Source organism: Chelmon rostratus, chromosome 2 (assembly GCF_017976325.1).
Source record: "Chelmon rostratus isolate fCheRos1 chromosome 2, fCheRos1.pri, whole genome shotgun sequence".
Classification (NCBI taxonomy): domain Eukaryota; kingdom Metazoa; phylum Chordata; class Actinopteri; order Chaetodontiformes; family Chaetodontidae; genus Chelmon; species Chelmon rostratus.
Genome location: NC_055659.1, coordinates 19,247,942 through 19,275,448, shown reverse-complemented (window position 1 = coordinate 19,275,448; position 27,507 = coordinate 19,247,942). Strand labels below are relative to the sequence as shown.

The 27,507-nt window shown below is 40.3% G+C and overlaps 1 protein-coding gene across 2 annotated transcripts; it reads left to right on the top strand.

Annotated features, from left to right (window-relative positions):
• The first annotated feature begins 2,266 nt into the window (after nt 1–2,266).
• Nucleotides 2,267–27,117, top strand: mapkapk2a (MAPK activated protein kinase 2a). Of its 2 annotated transcripts, none has more exons than XM_041948262.1 (10): nt 2,267–3,049; nt 16,555–16,694; nt 22,371–22,435; nt 22,873–22,952; nt 23,092–23,218; nt 23,345–23,420; nt 23,523–23,647; nt 24,594–24,679; nt 24,799–24,876; nt 25,280–27,117. In XM_041948262.1, exons 1-10 carry the CDS (start codon nt 2,810–2,812, stop codon nt 25,427–25,429), a joined length of 1,167 nt encoding a protein of 388 aa, XP_041804196.1. In that variant the 5' UTR covers nt 2,267–2,809; the 3' UTR covers nt 25,430–27,117. The 2 variants fall into 2 exon arrangements, with proteins under 2 accessions (XP_041804196.1, XP_041804187.1); XM_041948253.1 differs by having other exon boundaries at nt 2,268–3,049; nt 24,796–24,876; nt 25,280–27,116.
• The last annotated feature ends 390 nt before the right edge of the window (nt 27,118–27,507 follow it).

The window sequence follows — 27,507 nt, the reverse complement described above, 5'->3', positions numbered from 1 at the left end:
ATGTGTCCCTATAGGTGAAAGTGGAGTTGAGGAATTGGGTCTTGGCCCCTCCATCCTATTTATACATTGCATTCACAAGACTAGTGTGTCCTATGGAAGCATAATGTCATGACACACCTTTATTCTGCTTGTTCTGTCAGTTCTGCAAACATTCTCCTGATCTCTTGGTTGGTCATTTTTATTGGTGCATAATGTAGCTGTCCTGAAGCCCTTCGAATAATCCAATGTGATTAAAGGCAGCTGCATATAGATAAACAGAGGACTGCTTACACTGCTTGCACTGCTTAGCAGGCACCAAAACCAAACCAACTAAGCATATGCATTGTTGGGAAATGGGGGTTTCAGACATTTTCCACATTTTTTCAGATTGAGCTGGCAACAGATTGAGTCACACAAATGTGTTATTACCCTACACACTGAGGTATTTCAACAATAAATTCTTTAAACCATCAAGGTGGTGAAGTTTGATCAACACATGTCCCTCAGGACTGAGAGTATTTTCAGATCAGCAGCACCATTCTGACTGAGGCCGAGGTCTTTGAACTGTATTCCAGGAGGACAATTCAGTTTTAGTTTAGCATCTGACAATATTCTAATCAGCTGACAATCATCATTTTTTGTGGTGATGTGGGTCACACTCTGTCTTGTGTGGCCCATTCATCTGCTTCATGCAGGTTTAAAAGCACTTTCACTGCAAACACAGAGTAGAGCTCTGAGATCATTCAAGGCAAAGATTTGGTCATCATAAACACTTAGACTGGTCTGCCATCTAGTGGTTACAAGAAGTGCTGCATTTAAGTTCCACATGGGGCACAGCCAATGAGTGCAAGAGGCTCACTAAGAAGCAGACAAAGAGTTATTGAAATCAAAGTAAACAACACAGAATATCAGATGTGTGGGACTATAATTAACCTCTAATAGTGCTCCTACAATAGGCTTATATACAGATGAACAGTTCGGAAGTAAAGTCAGAGTATTTCTTCATTGTCAGTGGTTCATGTTTATATTAAACGTCTCTGTCAGTTAATTCCATGGGCAGTTTGACTTGTTACTTATTAGACCTGTAACAAAGTGAACAGCTAAGAGATTTATTTTAATTCATATTGTCTTCGTTTATTAATATTTGCCAACAACATTTTATTTTAATACTATCTTGAGGACAGATTGATGGTGTATGCTCAAAGGCTACAGGAAAATTTTGCAGCCGTTCAGGTATTCTATCAGTGGCAAGCCATGATTGAATTAATGCATTTACTGACATCCAAGGCCTAAACTACAAGTGAGGACCCTTTCTGTCACTGTCTTGCTAGTTTTTGTGTATCTAACAAAGTTCACATTCCACATTCAAAAATGGACACATGATGTGTGTTTTATAGGTTTTCACAGGTTTATACTACTATTTACTTCTGGGCTGACAAATAAATGTATAAGGGATTCACCACCAGAAATGTATTTTCTGTGGACTTGTGAGGAAAGGGCTTTGTCCATTCTACACTGCCACAGACCCCACTGAGGAATAACACTGACGCAAAATTAAACAATAAACAGTTAAGTGATCAAATGAAATACAAAGAGAGACAGACTGAATTTTTAGTGTCTGAGTTGGGGGGCACTTGGACTGGACCCAGCATAAAATCCTGGTTTTGAATCTGATGTTGCAAACTGTATAGTAGATTAACAATTTTGTATCTTTCACCATGTTTTGACGCAGACATCTGGTTATCACTTGGCCAATAGAGTCTTACCTTCTGGACGTAAAGCCAGAAGAACTAAAGAAAGCAAAGGCAATCAAAATAAGGCATCGATGGGTGGATTCATTTTCAATTAAGAAAAGCAGGCTGACAAACAGCATAGCTCTCTAACCTTGAGGTAAACAGAAAGCCTGTGGTCAGAGATCACGGGGTCTATTTCTGTCTCTCTCCGCCGCTATCAAAGCACTGCAAGCGGGCCTCTTCAGTGCAGCACAGGGTTAATCTGCTAACGTCGGTGACTCGTGTGGGGAACTTCATTTCCCTTTCTCAAGGCTCGCAGGGGGACAACATATGAACCTGCAGATTGAAGAAACATAAACACCGAGTTGTTCAAAATTAAAATGTGCTTGGTACTTTTGACTGCATTGTAACATCAGGACATTCTTCGTGTCCTGTGTGCCCTCAGTCGATGCAGTCTGTCTGTTACATAAACGCGGTCGCTTCCTCTGTCGCTCGGTGTAAGTTCTCCTTTAAGCGCCGAAAAAGCCCCGGTCATGACGTCAGCAGTAAAACCTGCTCCTCCTGGGGGTCTGTCCGTCGGAAAGTGAACTGTGTTTGGCGTGCTAACGCGACTGGTATCCCGAGTTTTTTCCTCCTCTGTTGTCTGTCTTTCGTTCGGTGTTTTGTGTTTCTTTTAAACTTCACCCGCGAGGTTTTACGTTACTTCTTTAAAAAACCGGTCCTGTCCCCGATTTATGGGATGTTTTAGAAAAGTTCCCGAAGTGCTCTTTGAGGAACCGGTGGACGGCGGACACCACCGGAGATGGATAAGCTAACCGATAGCTGAGTTGTTAGCCGAGAATCACAGGTCAAGAACAGGATCAAGCTAGCATGCTAGCAGCTAGCTAATTTAGCATTTTATCGGTTAGCCAAGTGACTTTGTTAACGTTTAACGTCAGAACTACCGCCGGTATTTCCTCGGGCCTGGCTGCTTCACAGCGAACAGTTCGTCACAGGCCAGCTCACTCAGGAAGAAGACTCGGTCCGCGTTATTACGAGAAAGACTGATAAGTATTGTTGCGAGGCGTCTGTTGTTCGTCTCAGCCCAGACCAAGAGCATGCTGTCCAACGCACAGAACCAACCACAGTTTCCGAACCCAGCGGGCCAGCAGAACCCGACCGGGCAGCAGAACCCTACGGGCCAGTTCCTCCCCTTCCACGCCAGACCCAGCTTACAGATCAAGAAGATCGCCATAACAGATGACTACAAGGTAACCAGCCAGGTGCTAGGGCTGGGTATCAATGGCAGGGTGCTTGAAATCTTCCAGAAGAAGACTGGAGACAAGTATGCGCTGAAGGTAGGTTATATTTTCTAAATAAACTGGTCAGGAAACAAGAATTGCTGAGGCATTGCCGGGGAATCTGGGTGTTGTGGAAGAAAATTGGACCCCCTTGTTATTCAATGTTCCAATCTAATGGAAATTTTGTGTCCAGCTGTGGGTTTGTGGAGCTGTCACCAGTTGCAGTGGCAGTCCAAACTGTCTCAGTTCAGGCTACACTCATTTTGTGGCTGACACAAGTGTTGAGAGAATAAAAAGACCTGAAACAAGTAAAGTGTATGACCCAACGTTTTGGGCTGTCGCTCGCACGAAACAGGCAATTTCAAGCCATCACATTCAGCTCTTGGAAAATGTGATTTTCACTATTTCTTTTTCTATTTTCACTATTTCTGACATTTTACAGATCAGCTGGTTAATAGAGTAACAGAGTAAATCATTTGTAGATGTAATTTCTTAGTTACTGTGAGTTACTGCCTTGTGAGGATGCTGATCATGGTCTACCCAACGTTTCAGTTCATAGCTTGCCATGATTACACTACCAAACAAAAAACAACCCAAACAGATGTTTGCTAATCAGATATTAGCATGTGAACTGCAATTTAGATTCCTCGCCTAGAATAAAAGGATTTCTCATATTTCAAGTTTAGGCAGTTGAGAATTGTATCTTATCTTGTATATGCAAATCATGTATTAATTTAAAACAGGGCCGCCGCCATCTCAGCTGTGATGTGCTGAGCCTTATCACAGGTGCCACAGAGCGTTGTGAACAGTGGAGTCCAGAGCATGTTGATGGACTGGCTGTGTGATGTTGACACTGTTTCTCAATCTGCTCCAGCAATTTTCTGCATTCTGCACTGTAATTGTTTTACTTATCATCCACATCCACCATTCAGTGTGACGAGATAAGAAATGTTCAGCCCACTGTTTGTGCTCTGGATTTAAATTAAGCTACTGTCCTGTCTCCTGTAAATGACTGACTCTGCAGTATCAGGGTCTACCTTTAGAGATCACTTTCTGCATTGGTCAATGATTAATAAAGGACCAACGTCACAACAGCATTCCACCTACAGGTAACCAAAACACGACCCAGTGGAGCCATTTATTGGAGGCTAAATCAATATTTGTGATAGAAATATAGAAGGAATTGACATGTAAAGTATGTTAAAGTAATATTACACAAAATCAGTGGTTGTTTGAACTCAAATGCAGATTAACAAAGTGGGTCAAAGCTTTCTGGGCTTGAGTGTGTGCCAACATAGAAAGTCACATTACACTCTGTATGAAATCATCATACCTTATGAAATATCTTTCCACAAGGCAGTTGCTTTTCCTGCCAGGTCCAGAAATCCTTTGTTAAATGGTGTTCATGCTTAAGACCGTAGTCGGTAGTTGGTGAAGATCAAGTGTGAGTATATATGATTTCATGCATGTTATGATTTCAGATAGACATGGATATGGCACCTGAAGAGAGCTTTTTGTCATTGCACCCCAACCCTAGCTGGGTACAGGTCCAAACTGGATACAAAGAAAAAAGAGAGGTAGTCTACTCACTGAATAGTGTAAACTCTCAATAGTTTAATGATGCAATTTTTTGCACTTCACAGAAGGACAACAACAAACAAACAATTGTTTATCATCCATTCAGTCGTCGATATAAGATCTTGTGGCAAAAGCTTTGCATGGCATGAAATATGCTGTCTTCGCTGATATATTCTCAGCCAAATAGATTGACGCCTTCACTGTCTGAACTAATGAACTAATGTCCTTGCTCTTCCCTGTACTGACGTCAGCTGAGTCAGCCCCATCTCATCTGTTGTATTCATTAGGTCTGCAGTAGATGCCAGGAACAGGATTCTGCCAGCCTTGCCCAAGGTCACATCACCTTGTAAAACTTTCACCTGTCTCTTGAACCAAGTTTTGTGCTAATGGTGCAGCAGAATAATTTGCTGTGTGTGTGGGAGAGCGCCTGTGGCAGAGAAATGGAGAGACCCTTAAGTCTCGATAGTACTACAAATTGATATTGCCCTACCTTGTAATGCATTATGCTTATTATAACCTGTTGCAGAGAATCAATACCTTTGACTTTGTGGCTATTGTCAGAGACAAAGCAATATGTTCCCTTCTGTGTTGATTGGTCTGCCTTTAAAGTGTCCTGCCACACTCACACTCTCAAAGGGTGTGAGGCATCTGCAGCTATCGTCTTACAGTGACTACATTTCTATGCACACAAGAAACCAATTTATAGGAAGCAATCGGGTTAAGGCCACATTCTGACTGAAAATAGCACTGTTAAAACAAAACACAAAAGCGTTGTGTTTGTATGGCCCTGTTGCTATGGCATACGGGTAAGAAAAGTAATTCTGTCACAAAGTCCAGTTTGAATAATACATGTATTTGTTTGAAGCCAAAACACTGCACAGTTTTACTATTTTGGAACATTATTTTGGGTCTTGCAGGCAATCATTTTTCTCTGTTTGTGTGGTAAACAGTAGTTATGCGGTTCACCTCACAAGGTATTGGACAAGGTATCCGGATAGCCGGATAACGTTGCATTGCGTTGCGCAGTGTGTGTGGTCAGCACACTGCATTTTTTTGTGGCAGCCCTCAGTGTCAGGACCCCCCACCGTGCCAATGCTTTAGTCTCATTTCAATAAATGTGCAGACTGTATTTTTAATGTGAAACAATTGAACATGGCCGACGGCTTAGAGCCATGTATTTTTTTTGGGCTCAGGGAAGGTCAGTCATTTATTCTATAACGTTTTCTCTCTCTCTCTCTTTCAGAGCATAGCCCATGCCTTGCATTAGCCTGCGTGGCATCGGTTGAATAACAGCTTACGGTGAACATAACTCAAAATAGCCAAACCTGTGAGCAAGACTTTTTAATTGTAGCAACATAACCTGTGATTGTTGATTACTTGCATGTAGGTCCCTTGTACATTATGACTGAACTGTCCAGTTCAGTCGGGAAAGGGTTTACCACAGATTTGTTCAGGCAGTACAGCTGGTATTATTATGAGATCCTGCAGTGTTAAGTGTTTGTAGTTGGCCTCAAATTGTGTAAAAATAGGGATGCTAAATGCCTACTCATTAGAATTAGCTTGTGTGTGTGTGTGTGTGTGTGTGTGTGCGCGCGCGCGCGTGCGTACGTGCAAAAGGCTCACTAAGATATATATATGTATATATATATGTGTGTGTGTGTATCTATATGTGTGTGTATATATATATATATATGTGTGTATATGGCTCACATCTCAAAAAAGAACAGCTACCATAAAGACTACCTGTCTCTAAATACAATGACTGCTGGGATACAGGTCTCCCCTTTTTTTTTAACTCCACACATGTCTGCATCGTGTGAATAGTCTGCTATTAAACTTTGTAAACTTTTAGTTGACTTGCACTGCATATTTCAGCTTTGGTTAAATTTTAAATTTTATTGATTTGGATTAATCAACCAAATTTGGCATAATTCCATAACTCATTTAAGGTAAGGTTTCTTCTTGTTTGTTGTTGTTGAAGTCGTCTGCTTACTGACAATAACCAGTTTACTATACATCTAAAGCTATTCAACAGACTGTCAGCTCACAAAGGCATGTTGAAATGACCAACAAGAGGTTTTAAAAACAAAGTCTAGTCATTGTTAGAGAGTAAGGGTTCACCACTGACTCCTTAAGTCTGGTTCTGCGTCATCTAGAAAGGAACTCGAAATGTGCGTCGTTAAGGTGATGTAATCACAGACAGAATGATTAAATGTTTTGGCCACATTTTGTGAGTCGTTGAAGTTGCGCTTCCTGGAATTTGGAAAGATGTGGATGTCCCTGCGGTGAAGTAAACACACCTGCCAAGGGTTGGCTGAGAAAAGAGGAACTAGAACCACTGGCCAGTTCCACCAGAGGGTTTTGTTCTTGTTTATGGGTTTTGTGTTCTATTTTTTTTTTAAAGTGGCATCCTTAAAAGATGGTGTCTTTCTGGTGACACCCACCATCTATACAGCATAAATCCTTCTGAATCTAGCATTCACACTGTCAGCATGTCTGATTAAAGGTTACACTAGGATAGAGAGGAAGAGCTAGGCCCTTGCTTCGATCATGAGATGCTGAGAGAAAGGAAGGAAATGAGGGAGGGAGAGAGGAAGGAAGAGGTCCTCTGGTAGCTGTCTTGGAGTTATTTCTCTACCACCTCTTTTAACTGTGCTTTTATGAGAGTGTGAGAGTGGCATCTTCAAGATGTCTTTTTTCATTGCTGTAAGAGTACCTAGTTATCATTCCACTGTGCCACTAATTACCTGCTTGAGCAAGAGCAAAATCCCCCAGCTTTTCTGCATAAAATCAGTTCTTCTGATTCAGTTCTTCTTGTGAAAGTTTTTGCCTTATCAGTTTGGTCTTTATGGCTTGTGGTGTCACTAGTCATCTCCACTATACTCGTATTTACACTCTCAGAAGGAACGTTTACAGTTAGAAAATGATCTCACTCAGTATTTTATTGCAAAATGCCCTTAACTCATTTTCAAGTGTTGCGCCATCAGTTGTAAAAGCTGTTGGTGGTGGGAGTGATGTTTTAAGTAGTTTACATGTTATGTGTTACTTTGTCTTTGTGTTCCACCGTTGAGGATATTAGGAACATCATTTTCAAACATCAAAATGTTTGAGATAATGATTAATCAGTGATGAGTGATTAATCACTAATGAAAGTAAGCTAACTGTTAGTTGCAGACCTTGCACATTCAGACTTGTCAACCCTCCTGTTTTCCCAGGGATTTTCACCCCGGTGACTGTGTTTGTGTCCCATGTGGAATTTATTGTTATAGTGTTGATTTGTTATTGTTAGTGTTCACTTTTATTTTCTCAATTTTTCTGTTGCAGTTTGGTTACATTTACTCAACAAAAGTACTTTGTTAGGTTTAGGAAAATATCATGGTTTTGGTTAAAATGGACCCTTTCTTGTGTTAGAAATGTGCGTAAATTTCCAACCTCGTTTCCCAGAGTTGCCAAGCACTGACATCAAAATGGCGTGGATTGGTCAGTTGCAATGGTGGTCTTGGAATAACATATTAGAATGTTGTAAGAACACCAACATGGTGATATCAGATTGTGACCCTGTTTGACACGTTCGCTAAATTTCCCTCCAGTAGAGGGGGTTGGCCTGGCCTTGGGAGGGGGAACCAGAAAATCCATATTTTCAGATCCCAATGTTGGGTACAACTGTTATGACCATTTACAGTTTTGTCATTATTTGTTGGTTACTAGGCTAGTATTGATTAACATGTTCTTTGCCACAAATATGCAATCCTGTGATGAGTCTTAAAATTTGAGATCCACAAGTTTTTATTTGAATCAAACACCACATCATTTTTATTTTACAAAAGATTACATTGATCAACTGGAACTGCAACTCGCACGTAGTTTGACGTTGTAAGAAAATCAGTAATAGATATTGCCATACGTGAACGTCTGGACTAGGAGAGCCAAATTGATCGCCTAGGTATTACACAGCTGTGTCTGTGTGTCTGTGTGTCTGTGTGTCTGTGTGTCTGTGTGTGTGTCTGTCTGAAGTTAACTCTCCTTTGGTAAACATCTATGTTGGTATTGTAAGCTCCTTTGATATAATATGGTTTACTGGACTGCAGTTTATATCCTCTGTGATTGGATGCAGTAGCCACCCACCCGCACCTTGTCTTACCTCCCTACTTTGTTGGGTGTAATGTATTTGGTTGAATGTGGTACTGTGGTTGTGATAGATGGACCCAGAACTAGCTAGTCAACTGTGTCTCTAATGCAGAGTAATTTGCTATTACATGCTGCTGTAATACCCAAATTTCCCCAGCTGGGTTTTAATAAAGTTTCATCTTACCTTGTCTTATCTCTGTCATACTGAAACAGCACTTATTTATGAATGATCTTTAATGTTCCTTCATGGGCTCATTCCCTACCAACTATTCTGTGTGAGTGTGTCTTTTCTTCTTGGGTCTCGTGATCAGTTCCTAGCAAGGAAGCGAAGTGGTTGAATAGTGCTGAATGGTGTTAACGGTAAAGGGAAGTGAGTGTTTTTCTCTCTTCCAGAGTTCATTCATCCAGCATGATACATGCTCTGTTGCTCTTCTATGAATATCAGCCAAAAGAGTGCATGAGTACACAAATTTAAAGCCAAATTTGGTGGCTGGTGTATGGAAAAGCAACCAAGTCCTTATTTTTCAGAAGCTTTAACCAGCAAATGTTTGGTGTTTTTACCTTAAATTAAAATTCAACAGTTTGATTTACTTGGTTGTTTGTTTTAACAGTGGTGTCTTTAGCTTCTAACATGGGGGACAGGACAATGGGACAATTTTTTACAAGAAAGCAATATTTTGACATTCATCGCTTTCGTATCGAAAATTAGAAAGATCAGAAGATATTGCTGTATAGTAAATGTGCAGCTAACCCAGCAGCTAATTAGCTTAGCATGAAGAGTGGATACAGGGAAAACAGCTAGCCTGTGAATAGGTAGCAAAATCTGTCTATCAGCAAGTATAAAGGTCACTAATTAGCGCATTATATGTCATTTGTTGAACAAGCACAAAAACGGATGGGGTTTATGTGCCAGACAATGTCTTGGTTAGGACCAATAACTTCCTGGTCTTTGCTGGTTGCCTGGAAACTGGTTTGTATTGCACTTCTCTAGTTTTATTTAGTCTGTCTTCATTTAAATTCATGTGTTCTCTCTCTCTCTCTACCTCTGTGAACCTGCTGTTATTTGAAAGCAACTGATTACACACACCAAACTTTTTGTATTTATACAGTAAAGCCACAGGTATCATCTATTGCATCAGGTGCAGTGGGGGATTCACACCATGAATCATAAGGTGTCAGAAGGGAGGAGTTGATGACGTCAGCTCAAAGGGACAGATCGAGGAAGAAGCTGTCAAAAATATGCCAAATGCTCTGAGTCTCTATTTCAGTCTTTGAGTCTAGTTCAGTGAGTCTTTAGCAACACTGATCTGTTCATCTCCATCTGTCTGTGTTCCTCAAAACCCTGCTGTTCTTGTCAAGACTCTTATCTTCTCTGTCTCCATGCAGATTTCCCAGCTTGTGTCAGGAAGTGAGACAGCTGTTTCTGTGTCATACAGATGTCATGCCCTCTCCCTTCCTCCCCCTTGTCAGCCACTCATTTTTTTTATGAATGTGTGTTGTTTACTAGGACATCTGCTGGTTAAAGATACTCACCTGCAAACTAGCTCTCTGTCTTCAGAGCCAGGATGTGACTGAACTTAAATAGAGCTGTATTCTGACTGGTGATATCTTCGAAGCAATGAGTGGTCATGAAGAATATGATGATTTTTTTTTTTTCAAAGAAGTGTCCAAACTGGGTGTGAAACAAAAAATTACCTTGTGTTTGGGGCACAATTAATAACTGGAGTGTTCTGCTGACTGTACAGAAATTAGCTTTACATGTAGGAAGATAGGAACATAAGCACCAACTGTCTGTTTGGGGAGTAGTTGTATGTGTTTATCGCAGAACTCAGATCCAGCAACACCTGTCCCTCCCATCTCAATCAACTTTCCTCTTGTCTCTGTATGTTGTACGGTAACATTTTGTAGCCACATAAAACAGTGTTAATGTAGGGGCCTGTTTGACCAAACTTAACACATAGATTTCATGGCAGCCAAGGCCAGATTGTCATTGTAATGTGTTTAATGGAACCATACACAAGTAAGTGTGTGCACTACATACACATACACACAACATGATTAATGCAAGTATACACACACACACACACACACACACACACACACACACACACACAGATATGTGGTGGCGTTGTGTGGCCTAGCAGATGTTTTTAATCTGATCATGGCGTATTGACACACACACACACACAGACACCTCTTCTGGTAGATTATTGTTTAACCGTTTTTGTCAGGTTAGAGGCTTTCATGATTGAGCCAAGCTTAACCTTTCACCCCTCTATAATCTCTCATCCACAGAATTTCACTGCCCTATCACCCTCAGTGTTACTGTGATTCTGGTTTTACTATATCAACCCTGGACTTTTCCCTGGTTCACAAGTGGCAGGTGGAGGATGGGTGCTCCATCATCTTACCCCCATCCCACCTCCCACTGTCCTGCCTTAGGCTCTGGAGCTTTTGTGTTTGCTAGAGGAAGTGTATTGTGTGCCCATCTGCCCCCCTCCTTCATCTCCCTCCTACTCCACAAGCTTCACTGTTTCGCCTCAAAGGGCCTACAGCAGATGGGGGCCATGCAGTCACACAGGCACCAGCAGAGAGGTGACGGGGGTGTATTCTCGTGTGCATGGACTATGTGCATGTGTTAAGAAGAAAGTGTGAAATTTTTGTTTGTGGAGGGAAGTCTGCTATATTTAGATGTGCTAATATTAGTTTCAGTACATGGCTTTTGTTTCCAGTACATGCATGCACATATATCAGTGTTATAGTTCTTTAACAGTTGGACATCAGAGAAACAAATATGAAGAGTCTCAAAATATAAACTGCCCTGTGCCTAAGGTAGAAAATCCAACATTAGGCTATTAGCTAGCAATAATGAGAATGCAATAATGTTGTCATGCATTGATTGATTGGAAGCCAGCCATAGTTACTATAAATGTGTTGATTTGTGGCCTTAAATTCACGAATCAAAGAAATCATACTGTGCAATAAGACACTTGAACAATATTTTTGTTTATCTGCCTATATGACCACCACATGGAGCTGATGTGGTGCTGTGCAGAGATGCCCTGATCACGTTTTTTTGCAGTTGATACAATTTCGGGCCATTCTGTGAGCTGTATCGGTCGATATATGGCCACTAAGATTATGTTCTTGTTTTGTTTTAGCAACTGGTTTTGGAGTATAGGTCAGTATGACCACTCTGCAGTGTCTTCAGAGCTCCACAACGTGGCAGCGTAATCTAGTCTATAAATGCTGTGACCAGTATGAAGTGAAGAGCCACAAAAAGTCAATGTTGTTGTTGTTGCTTTTGTATTCTGTCAACAACCCGCTTCTATTTAGTCTGTTCAATGGAGAAGTACAAAGAATTCCCATGTAGCAATGCTACATGCAGCTTACACAAAGTCAGGGGAACAGTTTCCCCATTTGAAATTAGCACCATAATGTAGTTTTCATTTGGAAATGGTTGGAAATGGATTTTATAAAATTGCTATTGAAAAAGTTACTGTTCAGAAATCACTTTGGTCAATCAATTTGGTACTTGAAGCTATGTCAGTACATTAGAGAGTGAAAGTGTGACAGGCCCACAGTGCATCAGTTCCATTCTATGCCTACTATATTTGTGTCCCTTGGTTCATGTGTTAGTTTGTATTTTTCTTTTACTTTGCTATGACGCAGGAAGTAAGACCCACCCTTGTTTGCTCTTTCCCAAAGGGTGGTTGAACTGTACTGTGTGTTGACTGTTGAGATAAAGCAGAAAGTAATACATGACTACGCCATACCAACTCTTCCTGGTAACAAAGACAGTCACTTTTTATTCCGTCACTAACACCTCAGACCCTTTCTTGTAATGTCTATTAATCTAATTTGTAACATGCCAGTGCATACATGCAAACATCATTTGTTACACAAATATCAAGTAAACCAGCAAGTTATCACTGTGAAGTATAAAAGTACAAACCCACATGTCATCTCGTCTTTGGTATCTGGTCTTTCCTGTCTGTCCACCTGTCTCATTTTCCTTGAATAGTTTCTTTCATTTGGTCTTTTTTTCTGTTTAAATATAAATAAGATAATCCTTTGTTGATCCTCCACAGGCGAAATTAACACAAGGACAGAAGTAAGTACAGATAAATCCGGATGTTTACTTCAAATTGGTCCACATAGAATTTTTATGTTTCAGTTACCCTCTGCTTTCCCTCATTAAAATCTTTATAAACAAAGAGAAAAGGTCACATCCAGAGGGCAAACACAGTATCAGTTTCACTTTTCAGTGTTGTAAACTTCATTTTTACAAGTTGTCAGAATACCAAACCTGGAAAACAAAGGATGACAGAAGGACTGTGTTTTCAAAAAACAAAAAACAAGCTGTTTATCTGCTGACTTTCAGGACGCGGTCAGCTCATGCAACACTTCTACATACAGCAAGAAAATCAATTACAGAATCACAGAGCCGCCTGCAGTGATCTCTTCAAACCAAATTTAGTCTAAATGATACAGCATTCAGAAATCTGGAGTGGAATGACAAAGAAACAATGATCTGACCCTTTAGTAGCCCTTTTATAAATGTAAAAAAAAAAAGCATGTAAAAATAAACTTGGCTGTACTTGACATGTGCCTCTGGTCAATCTGTGAAAAGCCTCGTGCTGCCCTTTGAGGCTGAAAAAATGTGAGCCTTTTGATTTTAAGAAAATCAATGTCAGACTTCATTATTATATCAGAAGGATAAAACTGGTTAAAGCAATCATAGTGATCAATACTACAGCCCCACTTAGTGATCTTTCAACGGTCTTAGTTTGAAAAAGTATTAGTATAGTATAGTAAAGTAGGTCAGAATTGTTTGTCCTCACAAATGATCACCAGTTTGGCTTGAAAAGTAGTGATGGCACACGTGTATCCTTACATGGCCTGTCTGTTGAACCAAGCATTGATGATAATGAATTGCTTTGACCCACTCAAAATGTTTTTCAATATCTTGTACAGGTTTTGACGGGCACAATTATTTCATCAGTTTATGTCGATTGATTTAGGCAAATGTCAAAGTGGCCCATTGGTTTTTTTAATATGAAACAGGTGCATGAACAGACAAATGAGGACGGAACTGGAGGCTTTTATTGCGTGGGTGGCTTTCTGGTTTCAATTAAGGGGGCTTTGAGGTCAGCCACTTTTCAGGTTGAAGTGGATTGGATGAACTGGATGAAGTGGTTTTAGTTGACTGAGTAAAAGAATATGATCGATCTGACAATAACTAGAGCTGGTCAGAGGATAGGGTCGAGAATTGGTAGGATTTTTTGATGCCAGTTCCATTATCTGCTTATTGGTTCATTTTCAGATTTAATCGAGCTTTCTGTACTCTGAGAGGTAGCTTTAACAACAGTATGTTTGTCATCTTAAAAAATGGATGTCATGAAAGTATATTTGTACAGCATTCATTTCCACTTTGGTTTTCTTAGTCAAAGGAAACGCTAAGCCTGCCTGTGTGGCACTAATGTCATTATAACAACTAATATTTACCCTCAGATAAGATAAGACTTTATTAATCCCCAGCCGAGGAAATTTGGGAAATTCAGTCACGTGTGTGCTGCTTGGTTGGGAGGCAGTAGTACTCATGTCATATACATGGCACTCCTGGAAAGCCTGTGTTGCAAGAATTGTCAGCATATTGCAGGTGTTGCCACCCTTTCCTGAAATGATCATTTTATAGACATTACAACTTCTGTTCTGTTGTCATCTTTCTTTATGAAATGAAGCTGCACTTTAAACCATTTCTTCCTCTTCACCATGACTCCTCTTTGTTTCCAGACTCATGTTTCCAGCAGCGTAGATGCATGATATTGCCATCTTTGATTTTTTATTTTATTTCGATCTGGAGCCATTTCTCAAATGCAGCTGGCTCCCGATTCTCATCCCTAGTGTAGTTGTCAGGCCAGAATAGTCAGTGCGTTTACAACCAGGTTACAGGACTTTTCTGCTTTCTGTAAACCGGGGGTTGGGCATTAAGAAAACCCAGTATCCCCAGCTGGATTACTCCTTGAAATCTGATTTCTTGGCTGTATGTACAGTATGCAGGCTTGTAATTGGATTTTTCCATGTCAGCATGTGCATGAAGAAGACTTCAGATGGAGGAAGTATCACTGTGACAGTAGAGACAGGATGACAGGAGAGATCATCCATCAAAATAGCTGCATCCAAAGTCCAAGAAGCTTCTAGAGGTCTAAACAAGTCATGTTCAACAACTGAGCATTTGACTAACATTCAGAATCACCTTTGCCTGTCCCCCAGCATGCACACACACACACACACACATTCCAAAAATAAGGTCAGAGGTAGGTTAGAAATCTCATCTTACTGATCCGCAGCTTCACAGTAACCAGGTTAGCACATTGTATGGAAACACTGTCTGATTTCCTGTGTGCAGCCTGGTTTTTATGAGTAACCTGGTTTCTTATGTGCATGTAAACACGCTGACAGTCTTGTGTGTCAGGCCAGACAGCAGTCTGGGTACTCTGGCTCTCCCAGCTCCCATTGGCAGCTGGACCGAAGCACACTGTTGTGTTGCGACCGTAGGCAGGGTTGGAATGTAATACACAACAAGATGGACAGACGATGGCACGTTGTCAAAGCTACTGAGGGCTGAATTCTTTCCATTGACTGACAAGGACAATACCACCATACATGTGGTATTGTATATCATACTGGTAAATTTGTACAGAAGCACTAGTGCTTACTTGACATTAAATTCTAACTTCTTCACAACTTACACTTTCAGCAGCTTTATTTCTGAAAAGTTGTAAAACCTTTTAACTCACTTGTATCAAAAATCTTTTTTTTGTGCTTGTTTTTAAAGTTGTTCAGGAAAGGACAACTATATAGTGTGACCCATGCTTTCTACTGCTAAAGTAAATAGCACCACAACATTTTGCATGCAAAATTTAGATGCACCATATTTGCATTTTTGTTTCTTAATTCAAAGAAATTTTCATTACAGTCCGTGTTTCCTATTTGATGGACTTAAAGGTGATCTTTTATGTACTCAGACAGGCTGGAGCTCATAGTTCAAAAGTTCAGGCCTATATTTGACTGAGCAGCTCTTTTATTGCTTAGAGGGAGTCGGCTAGTTTACTGTGACAGTCTCCATGGGCAGAAAATTGGGAAAAGGCTTGTAAAGAAATGACAGCTGTGTAAATGTCCTCAGATGACCAAGCCTTTTGTTATTTGCGTACTCTCCTCACGTCGATGCACATAATAACAAGGTTGGCGGAAACAAAATACCCAGACTGAATTGCTTGTTTAAATTCAGTATTACCAGCAGTGCAGTACTGAATTTAATTATACCTGGCCATAAAGGCTCACTCCTACCAGGTACCATGAGGCCAGGGTGCCATATTGTCCTTGAGCAGGAAGTGTTTGATAAATACAGTATTTCCATGCAACTGGCCCTCTAGCTTGACTTTCTGGTGTGGGGTGGCAAGTGCAGAATAACGTTTTGCTGTCAGGGATGAATAATGTAGTAGCAAGAATAATAAGAGAAAAATATCTTCTGACATGACATCATTGAAATTACAAGTGCTGTTGTTGAATGGTGTATTGACCTAGTTACACACAAAGAGGGTGCTGCATTCACACAAAACAGGATTGTCAAAACTCTACAGTGTCTTTTCAACATTCTGCCAGCTGATGGCGGCACTGCACTTCTGTCTTTTATGTTCACTATTGATGTGAATTAGTAGTGGTGTCCAGTTGGACTATAATTGGTATAATTGGTTTTTGAATTCTCTCACATCGCACATTAACATGTAGTATTTTTTATAATTGAAATGTTGAAATGATGCTAAGCAGCCCGTCTCTGTCCTTCTGTCCAGATTCTGAAGGATTGTCCCAAGGCCCGTAGGGAGGTTGAGCTTCACTGGAGGGCGTCACCTTGTGCCAACATTGTGCGCATCATTGATGTCTATGAGAACCTCTATCAGGGCAGGAAATGTCTGCTTATTGTCATGGCGTGGTAAGTGCATACACACACATATACACGCACACGCACACACCCACTAATATTCCTGTCCTTGTACAGTGATCAATAAAATTTTCAAGGGTGAATGCAGCTCATTATCCCCCTGGTGTATTGCTTGAGCTAGAGGTTCGATGAATAAATTAAATAGGTAAGGGCTGAGAGGGCAGCCCTGTCTGCAGCCACGTTGTAAAGTTATAGAATCAAACTTCCATTAACCTTAATCCTTGCAGTAGGGGAGGAGTAAAGTGCCTGAATGTATAAAATCCTTGCTGAAGCCGAATTTCTCCATCACTAGATATAAAAATACCCATCCAACAGAATCAAAAGCTTTTTCAGCATCTAAGCTGAGAATAATGGCATTCGTTTGGTCTTTACTAATCTGTTCAATGATATGTAAGGCTCCTCTTATATTGTCTTGTGTTTGTCTATTTTTTATGAATCCTGTTTGGTCCTCGTCTATTAACATTACCGGTTCCAATCTTTTTGTTAAAATTGTGGCATATAATTTGTAGTCTGAGTTTGAGACCCTAATGGGTCTATATCCTTTACAGTCCACTTTGTCTTTACCCTCTTTGGGGATCACTGATATAAAGGCCTCATTCCAGGAGGGAGGGAGAGAGGCTCCTTTAAAAATATAGTTAAAACTGGGTTCTAATAATGGAAGCAGGTGATCTTTCATTGACTTATACCATTCAGGGGGAAAACCGTCTGTGCCAGGTGATTTGTTGGTATTTAAACTTGAGATAGCTGTGCTTATTTCCTCCTTTGTTATTGGTGAGGTGAGTTTGTCGTTGGTATCTTTGCCTAGCATGGGGAGATCTAAAAGCCTTAGAAAATCAATAACTGTGTGTTTATCAGTCTGTTTTGATTGGGAATATAAGGATTTGTAATATCTTTCAAATGCTTTTTGTATACCATCTAAAGTATGTGTGATTTTCTTTGTGATAGGGTGTCTAATCTTGTGTATAGTATTTTCTGCTTGTTGTTTTCTAAGTCTCCAAGCCAACAGTTTTGTTGCTCTAGGGCCAGCCTCATAATATCTTTGTTTCATGAACCTTATGTTTTTCTCCACCTCCTCACCTAATATTTTATCTATTTCCTGTTTGATGTCCCTGATTTGTTGTATAATGGGTGGTTCTTTATTTGTTATATGTATTTCTTCCAAATCAGCTCATTATCCTCCTGTCAAAAACTTAACTGCCAAGTTGTTGGTTTTAGAGTGCGTTTTCACTGACAGTGAAGTGGAAGCAGATGTGCTTGGGTTGGTCACAGTTGGCAGTGCTCCCTCTGACAGACAGATAGCCCTTATGCATGTGGAAATTCAGCCTCTCAACACTAGTGAGAAAAGGGCTGTGATGCAGGATTTTGATGAAAAAAAACCCCAAAACAATTAATATACAGCATTTATCCACCTTCCACAATCTGGATGTGAAAGTTCTGAGTTGTTATTCCCAGCTGCCACTTCCTTGCTAGCTTATGGTTCAAATTAATTTGGGATTGCTTCATCATTTTTCATTCATAGTTGTTAAAAAAAAAAAAAAAACGCATGAAATTGCAAAGGTGGAATTTCAACCAGGAAACACATGCAGAATGAGGCCGCCCAGCGAGAAAGATATCAGCAGCACACTGCACACACATCGGTCTTCAGCAGTCCCTGTCGATCTTTTGCAAGCATGCCACTCAAATGCAAACATGAGGATTTGATGGAGATGAAATAGAATGAAATTGATTTAATGGAGCAGAGGCTTGTGGATTTTGCTTCCCTTTTTGGTTACTGTTGGAGCATCAAAAAACTGCGCTGCCCATTCGGCATGGTTTTGCTGATTTCCATGTGATAGACCCTCAGTCATCATTTTAAAGCAGATCAAATTTTGTTAACAACTTTTCAATTGCTGTATTTTTGTATATGTTAATGGTCTGCAAGATTTCCTGGAGATATTTCTGAGCAAAAACCAGTGATCAAGTAAAATCCTTTACTAACATCGCAGTGGTTTACAAGTGCCACCGCTGTAGGACCTTGTTTTCTACCTTCAGCCTGGATTCAGCCTGATTTAAATGGACATTTTGATTGAAATATTTCCCTCGGTGCAGTTTTGGCTTGTTTTGTGAAACTCTATATTCAGCCAATTACATATTCTGGTCCTTGGTTTAATTTTAATGTGTGAATACATTCTACAGTTCCCAGACATGGAAAGGCAGGTACGAGAAAGCCTTGATTACCCTGAGTCAAAGTGAAGTACTGAGTATTTTGCCTTCTCAGTTGCTCTAAGCACATTTCAGCCAGATGAATTATTGTAAGTCTCTTGTGTGTCACCTTGAGTAGAAAATGACCTATTTCTTCTAAATGAGTTTAGTGTCTTTTCTTGCCTCTGTATTTCCATGTAGCAGCACTTAAAACCACCAAACCCCATCACCTTCTCACACGTGCGCTTATTAGGTTTGTGGTTACCATTGCTGTGGAGAGTGGACCTGTCTGCCTTCACACTCACATGCAAAATGCTGCAACCGATGAGTAATTTCCTTGAGAATAAAGCTCAGCATGAAAGGCCAATGAAGAAAGGTAGTTCTGATGAAACTAAAACATTTCCTAGAATATCTCACCAAGGAACATAGCAAATCAGAGATCTAGGTATTCAGTCTCTTTTCCCTTTGACAGTGCACAAGTTAAGTCAGACTTGTGACCTATATTCTACTGTTAAAGTGTTCTCCCATGTTGTGTAAAGGGTCACCATGTCATTATGTCAAGCCACTGTAGTAATTTAGGAAATTCAGTGAGGATGAGAGGCAGCTGCTGATCCGCCATCTGACCAATCTTCTGCTAGTATTCTGCTTAATGCATTGATTTGAACTTTCTCAGCTGTACAGAAGCATATCTGGACCACAGGTTAAATTTTGTTATTGTTGTGGGCATCCCTCTGTCCAATAGGACCTGGGGTGGGGATGGTGGTGCCCATAAACTCCATTAGCAATATTCTGTAATGAATTAAAACGGTTGACACGACCATTATGATGCTTTTGGTTGAGAGGTCAGAGGTGTTGATTTATTTCTGTTGTTATTTTTGGTGCTGGATGGTGGTGTGCTGTTGAATTGTATTATATTATATTGTAACATGTTTGGATAACCCAAATCCTACACTGCATTCCTTGTCATTGCAACCCCAGGTCTCTGCAGTCGGTGTTGATAACGTAACCCCTGTGCCAGGCAGCAGACTAAACAGTTCACAGGACCCTGCCTGTCACAACACTTTGATTGCATTGTGGCGAAATTCTTTTTAATTCCAGATGCAGCAAACCACAGCTAATATCTGACTAATGATAACTTTGTGACTTGGTGTGAAAGTGAAAGGCATGCACTGTATGCACATAATTACTGTATGCACTTTTTAAACCTCAGTTCTTTTTACATATAAAAGGTAGCTATGGCTATGACTCTCTAACACACAGAAGAATCCAGAAGCAACCTGGTGAAGACTGCGTGCCGAAAGAGACAGTTATTCAGTGCATTAACGGTCCATATCTCCAAGTCTTGTCGAGTCGTCTCTGCACTGTACTCGAGCTGTGAAAGAAAACGGATGTGTCAGGGTGTTAGTGTTTCTGCCGTGATGGTGTAAGATGTGTGCTCTTAGTGTTCCCATTCTCATTGAATTCATAAAGTATCTATTTTGCTGAGAATTCACACTTCACCTCTGGGCATTTTCAGAAACACAGAGGCCAAGGGTGGAGTCGAGAGACATCAATTTATATCTACCTTTGAGCACAAAAGAAAAACGGTCAGACCAGTGTGAAAAACGTTTTCACACTGGTCTGACCGTGTGAGTAGAGGGATTGCCTGTCTGCTGGTGGTTTCTCACATTACGAATATTTTAATATGAAAATACAATGCTTCCTGCTGCTGTCCGTTTCTCATGCAAAATGTGAATGATTGATTTTGAGAAGTTTGAGGTGTGCTGTGGTTTTGCAGGGCTGTCCCGTGGCTCTGAGGCTGCAGATCCAGCTCTCCCGTCACCACGTGTGTGCCTGAAGATTCGATGTATACTGTCATGCACATTTAGTCACCCACGCACAAAATTGGCATTGATGATTAGACCTGAAACTCATACACTCATACTGCGAAAAAATGATTAAATGAAACTTATCAAGTGCTCTGAGTATGGATTTTCTCATACTGAGTTGAACTCAGATTAACAACCATTACTTTTGTAACTTTTTCTGTAACTCTTAGTCATGGATGTTTTTGTGCTACCATAGTAAATACCTGTGTTTACAAATGCACAGTCTTTTTCGTGGATCAAGGAATGCAGTAGACTAGATTTACAGCACTGAGCCACGCTGACTGCTCTGTTTGACTCCCTGTTTGCATTTTAAACATGCAACCTGTATAGATTATGTAGGATTAACTGACATGAAACCTGTTCAAAACCACGACTGCTAACTCTGCACTTTAGAGAGCAGCATTGTGCTCCCAGCCAATTCCCTGAAAGAGACAGGAACTCACCAGAAAGCCTAAATTAAAAAATTAATAGGAAGCTAAAAAATATATAGTGATTTGTGGTGATACTGGTTTTTATGTGTCCTTTTATATTTTCCTGTATACAACCCAGTTTCCAAAAAAAGTTGGGATGCTGTGTATAATGTAAGTAGAAACAGAATGTGATGATTTGCAAAACATTAAAAGCCCATATTTAATTGAAAATAGCACAAAGACAACATATCAAATTTTGAAACTGAGACATTTCATTGTTTTTTGAAAATTATATCCTCATTTAGAATCTGATGCCAGCAACATGTTTAAAAAAAGTTGGGACAGTGGCAACAAAAGACTTGGAAAGTTGTGAAATCCTGAAAGGAAACAGCTGGTGGAGCATCTCACAGTTAATAAGGTTAACTGGCAACAGATCAGTAACATGATTGGCTATAAAAGTCTGCATTGTCCTTGCTTTGAAACAACTGGCAGGGCTGGCTATGTTCCCTATAGTTGGGCCAGATCTTACATTACACAATGCAGTTTTTTTGCCTTTTAACTTCAGTTTTGCCTTAAAATTTGATCATTTAGTGCTTGAGGTATTTACAATTTAGCGATAGTTATTTTTTGCTCTCAGTCTGTCTCTACTAATTTTAGTTCACCTCTTCTGACCCAGTTTAGATGAAATCACAGCCTCTTCTCTGTGATTAATGCCTCGACCGCTGCCCTCACACGAGTCTCCCCTCCGGAGCCGTAATGTCAGCCATGGTGCCCTGAATTTGATTAATTTAACGTTACTGTTTATCAGAGTGTTGAGTAATTAGAAGCATTAATTCCTAAATTTACAAACCAACTACACAAAAACGCACACAACCAGAGCTACAAATGACAAAGCCTGTATCCTTGACTCACGCGTTTCCCATTACGGCTCCAGCAGGGGTGACCTGCGCGAGCACAGTTGCCATGGGAATGCAGCCGACAAAGCTTTTGTCATACTGCACGTCAGTATTGTGCGTGTTGGCTGCTGTTGATCCGTGATCTGTGTATTGAGGCCTATTAAACTTGTGGTTTTCCTTTTAACATTTGAAGTGTCAAAAAGAGACAAGAACAGTAGTTGAGATTAGTAATGAGAACATCAGAAGTATATCTGTTTACAAAAGTCAGTTCCCAATATTTTATGTTTTGTTTTGTTTTTTTTTTTCCTCTAGCATGGATGGTGGTGAGCTTTTTAGTCGAATCCAGGACAGAGGAGACCAGGCATTCACAGAGAGAGGTAACAAGCTCATACTGACTTTCTCACAATACTGCTGTGTTTTGTTGCATGATTGCATACAGTGGAGGAAATAATTATGCAATCCCTCACTGATTTTGTAAAGAAATGAACGGTCTATAATTTTAATGGTAGGTTTATTTTAACAGTGAGAGACACATATCAAAAAGAAAAAAATAGTGAGGGATCAAATAGTTATTTCCTCCACTGTAGTACGCTGGTTCAGATATACTGCTGCATCCACACACATATAGAAGTGGCACGTACTGACACCTGCTAATATAAACATAACCTTCAAGATCCACAACATCATTCAACCCCTATTTATTTGCTGCTCGTGGCACAGTGTTGACATATGTGACCAGTACGTCTGCTGGTTAATGCATCTCTCAATTCACTTGTAATCTCTGTTAAAAGATCTATTTGTCTCTTTATTTTAGAGGCATCTGACATCATGCGGAGCATAGGAGAGGCCATCCAGTTCCTGCATGCGATCAATATTGCACACAGAGACGTCAAGGTTTGTGTTCTAACTTCACGTAATCACACTGGTAAATGAGAAATTTTCTCGCTCTTTCTTGAGAAAGTAGAACCCTCTGCCAGTAACTGACGTCATTCTCTTATTTTGTTCTGGCCGGCTTCCCGATTTCTCCCTGCAGCCAGAGAATTTACTGTATTCCTCGAAGAGGCCCAACGCCCTGCTCAAGCTCACAGACTTTGGCTTTGCCAAGGAGACCACTTCACATAAGTCTTTAGCTACTCCCTGCTACACACCCTACTATGTTGGTAAGGATCTGTTTCTTTATGTACTCTCATACTCGCTGTAGTCATTGCTTATTAATAAACAGAACTGACACATTTCTTTGAATGTCTAACCCTTGCTTTCCCTCATTTCCACCTTTGTGTTTGCAGCTCCAGAGGTTCTGGGCCCAGAGAAATATGACAAGTCATGTGACATGTGGTCATTGGGTGTCATTATGTATATCTTGTAAGTCTTTTTTTTTTTTTTAAACTATATCTTTGAACCCTCATCCCATGAAATTTCTGTTGAGTGCTGTTACTAATATTGTTTTTTTAAAACCTTCAACAGGTTGTGTGGATTCCCTCCCTTTTATTCTAACCACGGTCTAGCCATCTCTCCTGGGATGAAGCGCAGGATCAGGATGGGCCAATATGAGTTTCCCAACCCTGAATGGTCTGATGTATCAGAGGAAGGTCAGGCAATAGGACAACTAGAATATGTGAAGGATTTTCATTTTTCTGAAGAAATGTATCACCCCTCAAAATGTGTAAATGTGTAATGTGTAAAAAAGTGAAATTCAGGAGCGAGTCATGGCTTGACAAACAGAGGAGCATATGCTGTATATTGGTCTTACATTAAAAATCTTTCATAGAGGCCAGAAATATCATTTCATGACAAAGTTATTGTTTCCATTTTGGTTTTAACTTTCTGATCAAGAAATTGAAACTGATGAAGGCGTTTCACCTCCAAAGTGTTACGAGCACTCGCATTCACTACAGTTGTCTTATTTCCTGAGTAATGTGAAGGTGGCCTATACCTAAACAGTATCTCCTTTTAACAGAGGGCTGCATGTATTTATATGTGGCGCAATAAAAAAGCAGTATGTTTTGCACTTACTGTAACACACTTCTCAAGAAACAGCGCATTCCTGACATTTGATGTGTGCTATTATCTTCTTCATAGCAGAATCTCTCAACTCAGTTTTAGAGGAAACGTCAACAGCACAACACACACGTCAATGCCTTGGCCCATTAAAGGATTTACTATATGGCTGCCTCCACCAGAACAGTCTGGGCACTCAAATCATCTCCCCCACTATGCTTTTGCAATCCACACAACCTACATTACAGAAAGGGATACTATGAACCCTGCCAGCATTAATATGTGATATGACATTCAGTCCCAAGATAACAAAAGCATACAATGATAGTTTGCCACCATCATGCAAGCCAAGAGCCTCTACCTGCATTTTTTAGCCCGTGGTTTTAAATTTCAGTTTCACACTTACTTGACCCTTTAGATATAACTGTCTGACTGAAGGATTCTAAATAGTAGCCGTAATAGCAACCTTAATAGCAACGTTTTTTTTTCCTTTTTCATAATGTAAATAATAATTGTGTTTGTAATAATTGTTTGCAGCTAAACAACTGATTGGGACCCTCCTTAAGACTGAGCCGACGCAAAGGATGACCATCACAGAGTTCATGAATCATCCATGGATCAATGTGAGCACATGATGCATTTTTTCGAGCTCACTTTCTCACCGTCAACTCAGCTGCTTTTGCTGACAGTCCCTCCCTTTGGGTAATATTTCAATGTATGTCTGTGTGTCTTCCTAAAGCAGTCGATGGAGGTTCCCCAGACCCCACTTCACACCAGCCGGGTGCTAAAGGAAGAGAAGGATGCATGGGAGGATGTCAAGGTTAGACGTCCAGTTCCATTTGTACCAGTTTTGCTTGTCAAAACATATTGAATAGACAGTTGTGCCTGTATGTTTGCTACATTAAATAGAACAATGACTTTATCTGCATGTGTTGTTTGTTTTTTGCCATTACCTTCATAAGTCACCTTTTATACCTCATACTGGTTGGTTATTTAATTTACTATTTGTTATTTAGTCTTAAAAGGATAAGGTTGGTGTTATTTTCCTTTTAATAACAAACAATTTCCATTGAGAAATATCAGAGATATTGCTTACTGTCATCATTTGAAATAATGTGACTAGCTTCATGCAAAGCAGTGTAATGATGTAATGTTGTGATGTCTGTAAAAACAGACTGGGTAAAGCGAGTGGCCTAATCAGCTTTTTTTTGTAATTTTTTTAGGAGGAAATGACCAGTGCCTTGGCAACAATGAGGGTTGACTACGAGCAAATCAAGATCAAGACCATTGAGGACTCGACCAATCCACTGCTAACGAAACGGAGGAAGAAAGCCAATAACGGCAGGGCGGACCCACAGTCTGCTGCCCACTGAAAGATGCACGTATGCATGCACATACAAACACAGGTTGTAAAAAGGAAGCAATAATTTGTCGACACGTGAGTCGCATTGCATGGATTTTCTCAGTGTTTTATTTTTCATGGCAAATTCTAATGTTTTGTAGGAGTGTTTGTTTTTATTACTCTACCATTTTAACAAGCCCACCGCTCTGCTCTGGCAGAGAGGATGTTTATCTGTGTTTTTACACCAGTGAAGAGATTATAAATTCTAGAAAAGGAAAGGAGAGGAAAGGGAATCAGTGAGCTCTCCCTCCTCTCCTTTCCTAAATATCAGGTTGTGTACTCAGAGGGGCTTGAATGTTGGGATAGGACATGGAGCCTTAGCATTAGCAGTAGTTTTCTTTCACCCCTGCAGCCCTGTTCTAGCTCTAGCCCCAAACCTGTGAATGTTAAATGGCTAAATCCCAAAAATAAAAGCAAGGGAAGGTTTCCTTTTAACGTGTGTGCAAAGTAAGCAGATGTACTTTGAACTGACAAGTGGAATGTAAGGCTGGAAATAGTCGCCCCTTTCTGGGACTTGAACTGGGAGCATCTGTCAGGTTCAGTTTGTGTTTGTGAATGTTGAACAGAGGCCTATGCACTCACTCAAGGGCCATGTGCTATTCTGACAGAGCACCTCACTCTTGGCCCCTCTCTCCTACCTTAATCTACGCTTGTTTTTCAGGTATGTAGAGGTAGGGCAGAGAAGGACGCCACGTTTAAGAACAGAAAATTGGCTCAACCTTTCTCCTGCATGTAGCTCATAGGAGAGAAGGAGCCAACTGATACTGTATTTTTTCATGGATTCTATGAACATATTAGCATAGGCCTTACTGAGTGTTGCTAAAGCAGCAAATGACTTTTAAACCCTACCATTTGTTTCAGGCTTTTACCAATGTTACGCTTCAGAATTTATAACATTGCCAGTTTATATTTCAGGTTAATGCTATGCAGATGTGTTTGTCAGCTTGAAGTACTGCAAGGACCTTTTTGTTAGTGTTTGTTTCTGTTTGCAAATGCGTTGGGAGAGATGTCGGGCAACAATAGAGAGCGTTTGTGTGTGTTTTATGCAAGCAGTAGCACCCTCTCGGGAATGCGTGGTTCAGACAGACTGGTGGAGGTCTTTCTGAAACGGTCACTTAGCGTTACTGTTGGTTGCACCAGCTTAATTGTCAGGAGGCTCAGTGTTCTCCAGCACCTCTCCTCCACACTTCCTGGAGGATTGATAGGAAGTAGAAAGTACTTAAGAGCTGCTCCTTGTCCCAGAGCAGAATCTGACATACCACCAGCAAGCTGCCATCACATTCAGACTGGGTGTGATGGTCGGCTTCTCTTCAGTGTTCTGTTAACGCAACAGGACGCTTCCCAGCTCACTTTGGATCATGGGAAATTGTTGTGTTAATTTTGTCAGTTTGGTCCACCTCACTTTGTAAAATCACATCCACCTTACCCTGTCACATGGCACCTACAAATCTCTCACTGTAATAATGTTCATTTAATGTTTGTGAAAATGTTCCTCCTCTTTTTTTTTTTCCTCTTTTCGTCCCTCCACACTTTTTTTTGTAGTGGAAGCACAGATGTATATGTCCTTTTTTCCACTGTCATTGAGTCTGTTCAGCGCCACCTGCCGTACTTTTGTCTGCTTCATCTTTGGATTAAAAAACACACATTAAAAAAACTCTCTTATGCTCTCTTATCTCCTTTTCTGAAACCTTTGACAGTGTAATAAAAATAGACAAAATGTTTTACACCTCTAGGGATAACATTGATTATATTTAAAAAGAAAATATTATGTTTAACTTCAAATATTTGGTAGAGCTCATTGATTCATGATTAAATAGTTAAATCCAAGGTCATTTTGTCATGTGTATAATGATTGCAAGCATGTAAATATGAGTTGAATTGATATTGCTATTGATAGCGCTTCAATTTAAGGTTTGCCTCTATATCCAAGAAATATTTTGAAATCGTGTGATCTAGAAGTTCTAGATCCATTTTGGCAGAAAAAGTAAAAGTTGAAAGTAATGCAAGCACTTTTCATAGCCCAGAATCTAAAAATTAAATATATCCTGC

Bases quoted from the DNA above. Each gene is read 5' to 3' on its own strand.
- mapkapk2a (XM_041948253.1), top strand. From the start codon at position 2,810: ATGCTGTCCAACGCACAGAACCAACCACAGTTTCCGAACCCAGCGGGC. The intron at 3,050-16,554 runs GTAGGTTATATT...CCTTCTGTCCAG, and splicing joins GAGACAAGTATGCGCTGAAG to ATTCTGAAGGATTGTCCCAA. The intron at 23,421-23,522 runs GTAAGTCTTTTT...AACCTTCAACAG, and splicing joins GGTGTCATTATGTATATCTT to GTTGTGTGGATTCCCTCCCT.